This window comes from Ischnura elegans, assembly GCF_921293095.1.
Source record: "Ischnura elegans chromosome 13 unlocalized genomic scaffold, ioIscEleg1.1 SUPER_13_unloc_1, whole genome shotgun sequence".
NCBI lineage: Eukaryota > Metazoa > Arthropoda > Insecta > Odonata > Coenagrionidae > Ischnura > Ischnura elegans.
The window spans coordinates 4,720,914-4,734,718 of record NW_025791657.1 but is presented as its reverse complement, the minus strand read 5'-3'; the positions used below and the strand labels follow the sequence as shown (position 1 = coordinate 4,734,718).

The 13,805-nt window shown below is 41.3% G+C and overlaps 1 protein-coding gene across 2 annotated transcripts in view; it reads left to right on the top strand.

Annotated features, from left to right (window-relative positions):
* Window positions 1-6,659, top strand: part of LOC124172146 (zinc finger protein 665-like) — a 61,053-nt gene extending 54,394 nt beyond the window's left edge. For both annotated transcript variants that reach the window (XM_046551556.1, XM_046551557.1), the window contains one exon: window positions 3,542-6,659. In XM_046551556.1, the coding sequence (XP_046407512.1) occupies window positions 3,542-5,184 (1,643 nt within the window). In that variant the 3' untranslated portion in view covers window positions 5,185-6,659. The remainder of the gene's footprint in view (window positions 1-3,541) is intronic.
* The last annotated feature ends 7,146 nt before the right edge of the window (window positions 6,660-13,805 follow it).

Sequence of the window (13,805 nt, the reverse complement as noted above, 5' to 3'; positions counted from 1 at the left end):
AAGAAAATTTTTGGTCCCGACGAAACGGCCTATCCAATCTATAGTGAAAGAACCGTTATTACGAAATTACGAAACTCAGTCCTGGTCCTGGCGGTTACAAAATGAGCTTAATTACGAAGTTCCTCGAAAAATCAAAGGCATTTAGGTGGGTATGCACTATGCTACGCTATCATCATTGATCTGCGTTTAAGTTCTCTTCTTGTGCCGTGCCCAAGAGCGTCAATTGTGGTTCTTTCTTCAGTAGGAGATACTTCAATATGCACGCATCATCATATAATAAGCTTCTTTCCTGTGGAATTATGGTGATCCACTCATTAACGCTCGTGCATTACAGTCAGTGTATCCTCTTCCTACGCACATTGGATTTGCGAACCTTAAGTGATGGGAACCGTCGAATAATTCAAGCTCGACCGAAATTTCAAATTTCGCGCCTTTAGAGTTTGCCTGTGCGACACGACGTGCTGTATAGGAAAGAACTCACACTCTCGGCACAATCTGAACTATTTATCATTTAATCCGGTGTGAAGTAAAGCGTTTCGCCAATTCTTTCTTCCCGCGGACGGCGGTTTTTTTCGGCTTCGGCTGCGTTGCAAGCAACATCAGCTCGTCGCAATAATTAGTTAACGCACGAATGTGATGCAGTGTTGCGTTCTGCAGAATAACCACTCTCCTCGATGCCTTTTATAGGTTTATCAACTTAGGAGCATGCTCTCGGAACGCATCATCTTCGTATATCGAGGATATATGAAGTATATTGCGCATAATTTAATCGCATATGTAATGACTTGGCTTTGAAGATTTTAACTACAAGAGATTGAAAGGAAAAGAAATTTTGGCGATATTTATTTTTTTCTTTCGATGTTTCCTAAAAGAAACTTTCATACGAATTTCGTTATTACGAACATCCGGTTTTTCGGTCCCGTGAACTTCGTAATAACGAGTCTAGTGTACTTCTGTGTTCACATATTGTGTACTTGGCAGCCATCGTTTCTTAGACTCAACCCTTCAACTGTGGGAACGTTTTTAAATGTTTTTTTTTACGGTGACTGTGGGCAAAACGTTTCACCGTGCTTGACTACTTATGGCATTTTTCAAAAAAAATTATGGCTACCTTGGTAGAGCCCGAGTGCTGTCCCTCACTGTAAGGATCGCACATATGTTATAACTTGATCGCTCATGTATGATACCCTATAGGCTAGTTTCCTTCATCAAAGAAAACGAAAGGTATTGATTGCGATTTGTTACCCACCATTAGTGTATTCATAATGTACAAATTATTTGGTTTTAGAAATGATATTTCTGACAAATGGCAATGGTCAATTTTAACTGCATTTGAAAAAGGCCAGATTGTCACTCATGCGATACCACTCCACGTGACGTCACAGGGAGTTTCACAGCGAGTGAGTCACAGAGACAAGTTTCTATAGGAGTAGATAGGAGTTTTACATCGTCTGAGATTACCAATGCATGCATGAGGCACAGAGCTCAGGGAAACATGTCTTAATAATCACATATGAAAACTGCCTATGGTCGGAAAGCTTCCTTCGTGAGATAAGGTATAAATAATTCTTATTTAAGCCAAGCGCTGCCTGCTAGCAGGGTACTCTACTACCTACTAGCATCCTGCATCGTATCAGGGCTCAAAGCCTCACCCCAAGGTCACCTCACTTGGCGACAGCGGGAACCAGAACTACATCACACGGGGTTTTCCTAGCATTCATACTTAGCGGTCGTGATTTCGTGAGCTTGAAAAATAGATATCGTCATTAAAAATCTAAAAGCGTGAAATACGTACTCCAGGAGTAATAATCTTTCCATTTAGGCTGTGAAAAAATAATGGGAAACCACCCTATCGAAAAATGAACTTTGAATAACAAAATCGATAGGGCTTAGAAACAGGTAGACTCAATTTTGTTACCTTGTGTCTCGCAGTTTTCTCTTATAGTTATGCAGAATAATAAGAGTATGCATCTATTTTTCTAATAAGCTAAGGTTTCAGGCTGAAAGGTTCCCCCACTTGTCTTCATGTGGTAAAACCATATATAGGGCAATCGCCATGAGGGCATATTGAAAAGTTTGAATAACTTGGTAGTTACAATTATGCCAATTAAGTGTATTTTATTATTATGGGCTTGTGGCCTTCTCTGTTTTCCATTAGACTTTTAATACTTCTGATTTTCACTAAGTCATGCGGAAAAAATTCGTAAGTGCAATAACTTTTTATAGTCTCGCTTTGAGGTTAGTCATCTTGTTTGGATTAAAGTTTACTATGCAATGGTTATGCACTTTTTGACTATCTATCTAGTTGTAAATTTCTGAATAACGCAGGATCATTCATTGCTATCCGATCCAGCAGTTTCATTGTGATTGAACTGCTTCTCAATTTTAATTCAGAATGAAATATTAAAACGGGAGGTTAGTTGAAAAATGACCGCTAAAATCTGATTGTGATAACTTTATCTATAAAAAGAGGATTATACAGAATCATAAAAACCAATTTGTTTTAATCAGATTTTTTTAATTTTCTATTAAACTAAAATTTCCAAATGAAGAAGCAGAAGTGAAATGGGAAAAAAGTGGAAAAGTAGAAAAGGGAGCTATACTAAAAAGAGGGGGAATATAATGTTGGAAATAAAATTTATTATTTTTAGAAGTCAAAATCTTCATTGTGTGTAAGCCTATGAACAATTCTACGCTGAAAAATTAGTTTTTATAATTAATTTCAACTTGTAATTATCATATTTTTATGATTATTAGCTACTGAAACTGTGCTAGTGTGCATGTCACGCAACGCATTTCACCTCATCAAGTGTGGTTGTCAGGATAGTATGATTTCAACAGAAAGGGATCTTCTAACAACAGTAATGGTAGCAACAAGAAAGTACTATTAAAAATTTTTATTTTGTACATAATTTGTATGAAATCAGGTAGGAAATTATTGATTACTATGTAAATGTGTTGGTAAAAATGAATATGTTTAATCTATAATTTTGATTGTAGCACCCCTATTTGACATTAAGATGCCGTATTGAATGTTTATGTATATTTTCATTAGTAGAGGATTGTTGCGTTAAAAATATTCAGAAAGATCTGGTCTTAAGAAATTGGTTTCTTACAAAATTTTATCCATATAAATAAAATATTTTTTGAAAAAATTATTGCACAATAAAAATATTTCCTTTTTAAATACAACTTTCATCTTTTAAACTAAATTTTAATAAAAAATAATTTTGTTTAAAATGAATTACATGTAGTTCATAGTATTTTGTGGTTTCATTATGTCTGTGACGTTCATTAATTAGCTAATGATTCAAGCCCATATGGGTTGTTGTCCACCTCGCTGTATGTGGTAATTATGTCTATGGGGGAGTGACCTTTTACCTTTGATATAAGTATTTGCGTAATAACCCTAATTTAGGGCAGAAATGAGAAGTTTGAATTATTTGGATGGTAATATACCTTTAACACTTTTTAATTTATATCAATGAATTATAGATTTCATGACTGAATTTGACACTTGTAATGTGAAATTCTTTTATAGGGATTCCACCTCCTGAAGGCGTTTTACAATCTTCTTCTCCATTGGTGGAAATAAATTTTAGGAGCGATCCAAGTGATAGTTGTATTGGTTCCTCAGCCTTGGTGACATCCACTGAATCCATGGCTGGAGCTTCCCATGTTGGGGAAGGTACGAATGTGATGTATGAGGAGTTGGAAAATTGTGGTAGTCTTCATGCTGATAAGATAGTGTGTTTTACAGTTCATGGTGATGGACAGTGTGCAAAATACATTCCAGCATCTGATATCAGTGGAGATGGAACCGAAAAGACTAACGTCGAAGGTGAACAACGCAGTAGTTCTTGTGAGCCCAGTACCTCCAAGGCTTTAAAAGGGCGTAGGAGGAAAATACAAGGGGTGGGCAATGAAGGAAATGCGCCACTCGAGGAAACTTCTGTGGGCATAGGGGTTGAGGGAAATGTGAGACAAGTGGGCCGAAGTTTCGTTGTTGATGGGAAACCACACATGCCAAGTGTGTCCTCAAATTCCTCCTCCACTGAAAAACAATGTGACGACTTGGGTGCAGGTGGAGGAGAGAAACCTTACTCGTGCAGCCTTTGTTCCAAGTGTTTTTCTACAAAGGGCCAGCTTGGCATACACTTGCGTAGACACAGAGGAGAAAAACCTTACTCGTGCGATGTTTGCTGCAAAGTTTTCGCCGTGGCCAATGACCTGACCAAACACAAGAGAACTCACACCGGAGAGAAACCATACACGTGCATTGAATGCGCAAGGTCATTCACCACCAAGACGTACCTCGTCATACACATGCGCAGGCACGCAGGGAAGAAACCGTACTCTTGCAGCGCCTGTCCCAAGTGTTTCTGCGACAGAGGCGCCCTGGCCAGGCATATGCGGACTCACTCGGGAGAAAGACCTTACTCCTGCGCGCTTTGCGGCAAATCTTTCACCGAGAACAACAGCCTCACCAAACACATGCGGACGCACGCGAGAGAGAAGCCCTACGAGTGCAGTGAATGCGCAAAGACTTTCTCCACCAAGAGCTACCTCAGCATGCACATAATGAGGCACGCAGGGAGGAAGCCGTATTCGTGCAGTGTTTGCTGCAAGTCTTTTTGCGACAAAAGCACCCTCACCAGGCACGTGCGCAATCACACGGGCGAAAGACCTTATTCTGGCGGGTATTGTTGCAGATCTTTCCCCGGGAGTCGGGACCTGCGCAAACATATGCGTGTGCATGGAGGAGAGAAGCCCCATGAATGCAGTGAATGCGCAAAGTCTTTCTCCACCAAGAGCCAGCTCGAGTCGCACATTCGCATGCACACCGGGGAAAAGCCATATTCGTGCCACGTCAGCCGCAAGTGTTTCGCTCACAAGCCTAGCCTTGATGTTCACATGCGCGCACATAGTGGAGAGAGACCTTATTCGTGCAGCGTTTGCTGCAGATCTTTTGCTGCGAGCAATGACCTGAGCAAGCATATGCAAATGCACGCGGGCGTGAAACCTTATTCGTGCAATGACTGTGGAAAGTCTTTCTCTAGAAAGAACGACTTAAACAGACACTCTCTCACGCACATCGAGGATAGACCTTTTTCCTGTCACATTTGCTGCATGTCTTTTGTCCATTCAAGTTCCCTCAGCAGACATGTGCGAAAACACACGTGAGGGAGGGAGATTATTCCTGCACCATTTGCAGAAATTCGCCCACACTGATGAGTAGCCGTGACAGACACGTGCTAACCCATTCATTGCAATCTGGTGGGATTCTAAAGAAATATTGTGGATTTGTATGATCTGAGGTTTCTGCAGAGTTTCTTCATAAGAGTCTCAGCTTCTGGGCATTCCTCCACGTTTAGTTGTCCATAGGTGATGGCAGCTCCTCCAGCCATCCTGCTGGTGTCTTCAAGTTAGAAGAAACTGTCGTCACCCATTGACAACTCTTATGCGGAAGAACACCTGGAAGCCGAGACTCTTATATTTTGGGTTTGTGTTCACATCTGTTTTTAATGTTGGAATTAATGCAATAGCATGAGATTGGGCAAACCAGCCGGAAATTTAGAGAAAGACTGAAAGAACTGATTGCTTGTTTTAGACATAATAAGGCCAACCCTAACTTTGCCCGAAGTCTACTGAACAAGGGTCACGCCAGTGACTTATCCTTGGAAATTTTATTTTGTGCAATTAAAGGCCCCTGCTAAATGCGCTTGAACAATTTAAAATTTTAAAATCTGTGACATTCAATTGCAAAATTTTTATGACCTTGTATATACTTCCCGCTCTCCACTCCTCAACCTCTCCCTCATCCATTAACCCCATACCTTGGCACATTATCCCTATCCTTCAACCTTCACCTCCACTTATGTTCTTGACCATGGAAAATTCTGTACTGTGTTGATGACCTACTGTATTCTCCCCGCCCTCCCCTCCCCTACCTCTCCTTCCTTCGCCCACCTTTCACTGTAAGATGTAAGGGTTAAGGGGAGTCCTTGCAGGATACAACACACCGGGGCTGGGAACCAAGTCAGGGACTTGTACGTCCGATCACCTGGGGAGGGGTTTGGATGGGAAGGAACAAGGAAAGAGGCTACACCACAATATGAGCCCATTGACGCCTCTGGCATAGGGAAAGGGTTGGAAGGGATTGAATGGAGTAAAATACCTTACTACTATAGAAACAAAGGGCCCACTTACTAGCAAAACCCGGCATCAGCCATGAATGTGCCTACAATTCTCAAGGATTTTCAAATTTAAGAGAAAAACCCAAGCGATCAAATCGTTGGATTACCTTTCACTGCAGTCAGCTTGGGTGCATCGGCCCCAACTACCTCACCATCCTCCCTCATTCCCAACTTTATATTGCCTTTTACAAATTGGGGAAGACCCAACCCCTCCCTTTCCACCCTCCCACTTCAAACCCTCTTCCCATACCTCTAAAGTTCTCCCTCCCTCTAGTATGCACGACTGGTAATTATGATGATGGACTAATGTTATCCTCACCAGAAGATGACGTTAAGCGTTGATACCATGGAAGTGTGTGAATAAAAATTCTGGGGTAAAACTAAGTTCAAATTTTTCATCCATTACCCAATTGCAGTTAAATATAGCATGATTCTATATCCAAATAAATCACCTTTGCCATTGCCATGGGTATAATTTATTCATTACACTTCTTTACTCCAATTATGTTGTACCTCATGCTTGCTGGTGGATAGAATATTGTGAGAAGTAAGTATGACGTAGGGATTTATTCATTGAAGTGGTTAAATGGTAAGTAGCCGACATATGTACATCTACATAATACCCTGCGAGCCACCTCTAGGCTGTTTGGCAGGGGGTGATCAATCTCCAGCATGCAGCATGAAATTGGATTCCCGCATGCACACCACATGATGCAAAAAACGTCATGCTACTAATAAATTATTCTACCTCATGTTATTAGAAATAATAATTAAAATCAGAAGCATGCATTAAGTTGTATATAAGTTAGAAGCTCACGCTATAAGCCATCTAATCCATTTGTTTAACCACAAGTACTTTTTTGGTTTAACCTTTTCCCTACGAAAGACATAAATATAGGTGTGGACGTTTTTATACCCGGGAGACGAAAGCCGTATATTTCAGTCTCAGATTTTCCTGACCAAGAGAATGAAAGCCGTATATATACGTTTTCTACTTCTTCCCTTTTTGTGACGGTCGTGGTGTACGACCTCTTTGTTTCGGGACCCAACACTGTGGGGTTTAGGCTTTACCCTCAGAATCCGAGAGCAGGTACCCTGACCACTCGTCTTTTATACCCCCTCTTAGCGGTAAGGGACCACGGTCATGCAATTGTTTCTCCAGTCAGTTTTCGAAATAAATATTTGTTCTTTTCTCAAGAAATATAAACTAAGAATTGAATTCTTTGTCTTTTGAGCTGCGTTTGCAATTTTTAAACGAAATTCTACGATAAATATTAACTTATATCTCGAGTTCTAAATAAACATAAACATGGAAATACTTGCAGCACTAAAGGCGTTAGCATTGACGTTACAACTTCGTTTAAAATTTCACAATGCTCAGAGAAAAATGAGGATTTCAATTCAAAGTCTGTCATTTACGTGGCGGCATCAATTATTCATTTTCTAAATACATATAAGCAATACATAAGTTGACCGCGAACCAATGCCGCAGGTAGGGTCGTAAACCTGGAAAGGAGGTAACACAACTACTCTCGGAGTCATAGATAATGCGGAGTCCCTGCGTGGAGGGGTCGAAAAAGGTTCAGCGAGACACTTCTTAACGAATGTCCTCCAAAAATACTCCGTACCACGAGAAAGAAGAGTCTCTTGGGGCTCAGTACAGCAGTCATGCCAAGACGAAAACTCCGCCGTATCAAAAGGGATAAAGTTGTATGACGAACCCACGGCTTTTTCTAGGTGTTTTCACGGTAGACAAAATTCACGGGTTATTGACGGTTTTAAGGTTTTCACGGAAGAGTGGGAACCCTAGTCAGTTGAAATAAGTTGAGGACATGCTGGATTTGACCTCACTGCGCGTTGCTTATATCCTAATGATACGGCTTCTCAGCACGACACGGATGTATGCGTGCGTTGCGGGAAATACACTAGGCCCTGTTTACTAATATACAAATGTACGTATGTTTGTACACAAATGTTTCTTCATTGATATCCATAAATGTAAAATGAATGTCTCTTCACGAAGAGTTATCGGGATCGCCACCGGATTAGAAACTGCATTACTGCCTGTTCGATACTATGCAAGACGCGCTTTTCTTGTATTGGGAATGTGCGGTGAGTGGAGCTACCATCGCCCTCTCGACACAGAGTGACCAGTCGAGCCAAGGCTCTTGTCTTCTCTCTGCTGACGATCAATTCGGACAATCGACGTCAACGCTTCTCGTCGCGGTGACAGGCCTGACAGCGATTTCTGCCGTCTTATCTTATCCGTTGGTATTTTTGTATGATACCCAATAGGGTATTTTCCTTCATCAAAGAAACCGAAAGGCATTCATTGCGATTCATTTCCCACCATTAGTGTATTCATAATATACAAGTTATTTGATTTTAGAAATCCCAGTTTAGACGAATGTTAATGGTCATTTTTAACCTCATTTAAAAAGGCCAGATTGGCGCCCATGCCTTTCCGCGTGACGTCACAGGGACCTAGTTTCTATACGAGTACAAAGGAGTTTAACATCGTCTGAGATTACCAATGCATGCATGAGGCATAGAGCTCAGGGAAATATCGCTTAACCCTTTCGCGCCGGACGTCGGGTGGAGCCGATGGGCATTTTATACGTAGAACACCTGATGTCGGGTATAGCTGTCGCAAACTTTTCTATACAGACGACCTGATGTCGGGTATAGCTGTCGCGGGGGATGAAAACCGACCGCAGCGGTAGCAATGGTCCGTTGTATTCAGGCCCAGCCCGATACCCAGCTTAGCGAGACCCTTGTGCCTCCCCTTAGGCAATTGAGTCCGACCCTCCCACTCATTTATGATCCTTCCCACAGCAAGAACTTGCGGTGAAGTGGTTGAAACGGCAATGGTTTTTTCAAAGAATAATTTGCTGCAAACTCAAATTTTTTATTTATTGTAATGAATTCTTCGTTTTGTTCTGTGCGTAGGCAAATTTTAAATGAAATTTTAGTGCTATTTTTAACGAATTTCTCATGTGAATGCTTTAATGCCTTGTTCTTACATCTTACAGGATGAAAGATATGTAATGGGGAGATGCTGTTGTTTTATTGTTTTATCGCTCATGAATGTCGCAATCCAAATAACAATCTACATTACATACCCTTTATTTTCTGATCCATTCATTTTCCCCCGAGTAATTACTAATACGCCGGTATTCCAAAGTAATGTAACATGTACATTAGGGCGGATCGCAAAAATCGATTTTTTTCAAATCCATCTGGCCCAATGAAAAAAAGTTGTGGGACCGATCAAAAATAAGACCTGAAAATTTTGAGACCTGTACGTGAACCCCTGACCCTCGCTCAAATGCAATTTGGGGGGGGATGGTCATAATTCGAAAAATATAATATTTTATGGTCATTCCCTATAGATTTTGCCGAGTTACTGCCCTTTTAGGGCAAACATTTCGTGCGTTTCGACGTATCTGCCATCGTTTAGCCACAAAATGCCTAATTTGAGTCCGCGTCCGCGAAGAAAATATTCCAACGCCCACGCAGCGTCGCGGATACCAGAGCCGCAGGCCGATCCCTTCCCCTCCACGCTCGCTTCTCCCCCTCCCACGCCTCGAATACAGCAAAATTCATCCCGCGCATGCTGTTAGGAGGTCGTTTATCTTTGATAATATAAATCAGAAGATGGTAGAAGGTAAAAAACGATGCGTAGTGAGACGACTTGTCCCTTATTTGGCGCCTCGTCGGCGTTAAACAAATCGATGTTACCAACTTTTAGAGAGGTGATGAAATATTTTTAGATCTGCGCACGCAGGAAAGGAGACTACGGTCAATGAAGACGCCTCTTGAGTGGCTATGAAGGTGTGCGAACTATGGTGACGCGCTTCTCTTCCATTATGAATGTGACTAAATGGATTTAGCGGTACCTTAGGAAGTACTAAAACTTTCGGAAAATCGTAATAGGCCAAAAGTAGGGTTTTATTTAAGTATAAGACTCAAACAATTTTAAAGGAACATTTTAAATTATGCGATATTTTTGCGTGTAAGTGCATGGAGGAGCATAAGATTCCCCCAATGAAGAAGTATTTTGAGAGACAATCTGACGAAAAGAAAGATGATGGCTGCTGGATTGAACCCTAAAGAAACTCAACAACTGAGGAAATAAGGGAATCGTAGGAGAGCGTTGAGTCATCCTCGTCAATTCTTATACGGAAAAATAGTATCAATAATTTTCTTCATCAATTCATCCGAAGAAAATTAAACTGGCGAGAAATTAGCCGATTTGTATCCCTACTTTCCTCATGAAATAAACATTAAGGACTATAAACTCAAATTGGAACTTCTTCGGGGAAAATGCGTCTGCCAACTGTGATAGAGGTATATGCAAGAACCAAGCAACAGCAATGATCGTTCCCGCAACTTTAGCTGACGCAAAAGTCATAACTTCGTAAGATACATCAAAGCTAGTGTACCAGAATTACTTACGTAGACAGAAAAAGATGCTAATTACTGTGAATAAGAAAAGAGAGGTGTTATCAAAGGGCCTTATTTTATTGGAATGAAAGACTATACTCTTGTCTGATGAAAAAAGGGAAGAGGACTTATCAATACAAGTTTAGAGGGGAATGTGTGGTGTTAGTTGAAGAAACAGGTTCCCACTTTTGGAGGTTTGCCTCCCCCGTCGGAGGATTAGCAAAAGCTATAAAATCTGCGATTATCGATTCCTTTCCGTGTGAAAATTAGATACACAGAATTAAAAAGGATTTGATTATGATGGTACCAAGCGAATACCGCCCAAAAAGGAGGCATCATCCCTTTGCTATAAGCATAATTCCAACATCCCTTGCAGCGTGGGTAGACTCTTCTCGGGATTCCCACTGGGTTCATTTTTCCATAATGGCCAACATTTCAGGCTCCGACTGGGGGCTCATCCTAAGGGATAAAATTTGTTGAACCCCGAAAAGAGTTTACCCACATCATTCGCCGGGAAAGCATCAAATCGTATTTCATCCCTTACAGTGGTCTATTTGCAAATTGCACTATGTTGATTTGGATTTGCGGCATAAACGTTGGGAGGGTAATCTAGGGACCCAATTTGCGTTTCTGCAAGGATGCGTTTGGCGACCAATCCGAGATTTTTACAATTGCTGGATTTTAATATCGACGTAAAGGACTACCCGCTGATGATATATTGGAGAGAGACTCAGGTTCCTTCGGCTATATCTGAGCTTAGCGCTGTGGAATTTAAAAATCTATTGATGAAAGTTCAAATTTGTATTTCAACATTCCTTTTATTATACATACGGACGAGAGATTCGCGAAAGAATTTACCAAAACTTTGCTGACAGCAGCAAAAGATGAGGAATGACACTAACATAATAAATACAGACTGGAAAGCAGGTAATTGAATAATTCTTTCGTGATTGTTCCTCACTGGACGATGCTGATACATCAAATATTAGTAAGACTAACGAAGAAAGACGCACTTGGTGTGAATTTTGGTGCAACTGAGGCATTCGAGAGGGGAGCGGGGAGGGTACGCCGGCGGCCTTCACCCTTATTCATCCATTTAGTCACAGCTGTCGGACAATACCGGAATAGAAGTGCATAACCTAAGTTCCCAAACCTTCATAGCCACTCGAGAGGCGTCTTCATTGACCGTAGTCTCCTTTCCTGAGTGCGCATATCTAAAAATATTTCATCACTTCTCTAAAAGTTGGTAACATCGATTTTTTTAACGCCGACGAGGCGCCAAATAAGGGACAAGTCGTCTCACTACGCATCGTTTTTTACCTTCTACCATCTTCTGATTTATATTATCAAAGATAAACGACCTCCTAACAGCATGCGCGGGATGAATTTTGCTGTATTCGAGGAGTGGGAGGGGGAGAAGAGAGCGTGGAGGGGAAGGGATCGGCCTGCGGTTCTGGTATCCGCGACGCTGCGTGGGCGTTGGAATATTTTCTTCGCGGACTCAAATTAGGAATTTTGTGGCTAAACGGTGGCAGATACGTTAAAATGCACGAAATTTTTGCCCTGTAAGGGCAGTAACTCGGCAAAATCTATAGGGAATGACCATAAAATATTATATTTTTCGAATTATGACCCTCCCCCCCTAAATTGCATTTGAGCGAGGGTCAGGGGTTCACGTACAGGTTTCAAATTTTTCAGGTCTTAATTTTGATCGGTCCCACAACTTTTTTTCATTGGGCCAGATGGATTTGAAAAAAATCGATTTTTGCGATCCGCCCTAATGTACATCCTATTTCGTACCTGCGTTGTATGCCCTATTGTTTGCTACTCATTTGCTCAGCTGCCCGACGATGTCTCAGGTAAACTACGCGGTAAAACCAAACCTTCCACTCACAATGATATCGCACGTGCATTCATACAGTCCAGGTGTTGAGCGCTAATGACATTTTCGCCGAAGTTTTCGATGGCCCTCTCCGATTCTAAGAAAAGCGATCCTCAATATGCTATTGTGCTAGTTCTTTCATGGGTTTTCAGGCTTGCATTCCTTTTTCCCTGCCTTTTTCCTTTATTGTTGAATGCAACCTCAACTTCTATGAAAACGTTATCACTAAAACCCATTTCTTAGTACTTATGCATGCCCATACGAGAATGCATTCCAACTCTAAATTCACACCTTACCTTCTAAAAAACTTCAAAAATCTAACCTTCTGAAAAATGAAAAGGTCCTAACTAGGTTATTATCAACGCTAGAAACCCGTTTAAAATTTCACAATGCTTAAAAATATGTCAGTTATTATTATGTAAGTGTAATTTCTCAGAAATCGTAATCAATAATTATTTATAAAAAACACCGGTAAAATAATAAGTTGATTACGGACTCCCGCTAAGAAAGGGTCGGGTGAGAGGCAGGGATAATGGCCGGGCGCCCCGTTGAGTTGGGTCCCAAATCCGAGGGACGAGTGTAACCGGGCAACTCACCCCCAAAAAAGAGCTCCGTACGGAGAGTTTTAAAATTTTCTTGTGCTACTCGTAGCATGGTTAAGTTTTGCTTTCGTAGTCTCCGGCAGGTAAGGGTTAATAACCACCTATTAAAATTGCCTTTGATCAGAAAATTTTCTTCGTTTGATAGGGTATTTATAATCCTAATTAAACGAAGCGCTGCCTGCTAGAAGTCTACATCGTAGCGACGCTCATAGTCTCGTACCAAGGTGGCCTCACACGGCGGCAGCTGGAACTAGGAAGACGTCACACGAGCTTTTCCCAGCATTCATACTAGGCCGTAGCGTTTTCTCGCGCTTGAAAATTTTCAATTTTCGATTAACCACGAAAAATAGATATCGTCATTTAAAAATCTAAATGCGTGAAATACGTACTCAAGGAATAACAAATAATATTTCGATTTAGACAATAAAAAATAGGAAACCACCCTATTATGTTGAAAATGTGGTTTGCTTCCTCCACACTGTCGACGTTTCGATGTCAGACTCGGCAATCTTCCTCAGGACTACGAGTGTTGACTCCGTCCGGCCGTCCACATCAAATTTGGCCTGGGTTATGTACCAAGCAAAATCAGTACTGAACAGTTGCGCCGACTACATGGGGCCTGAGCCCCCTCAAAAATTCGTTATGGGGTGAGGAGAAAATGTTTCAGGCCTGTCAATT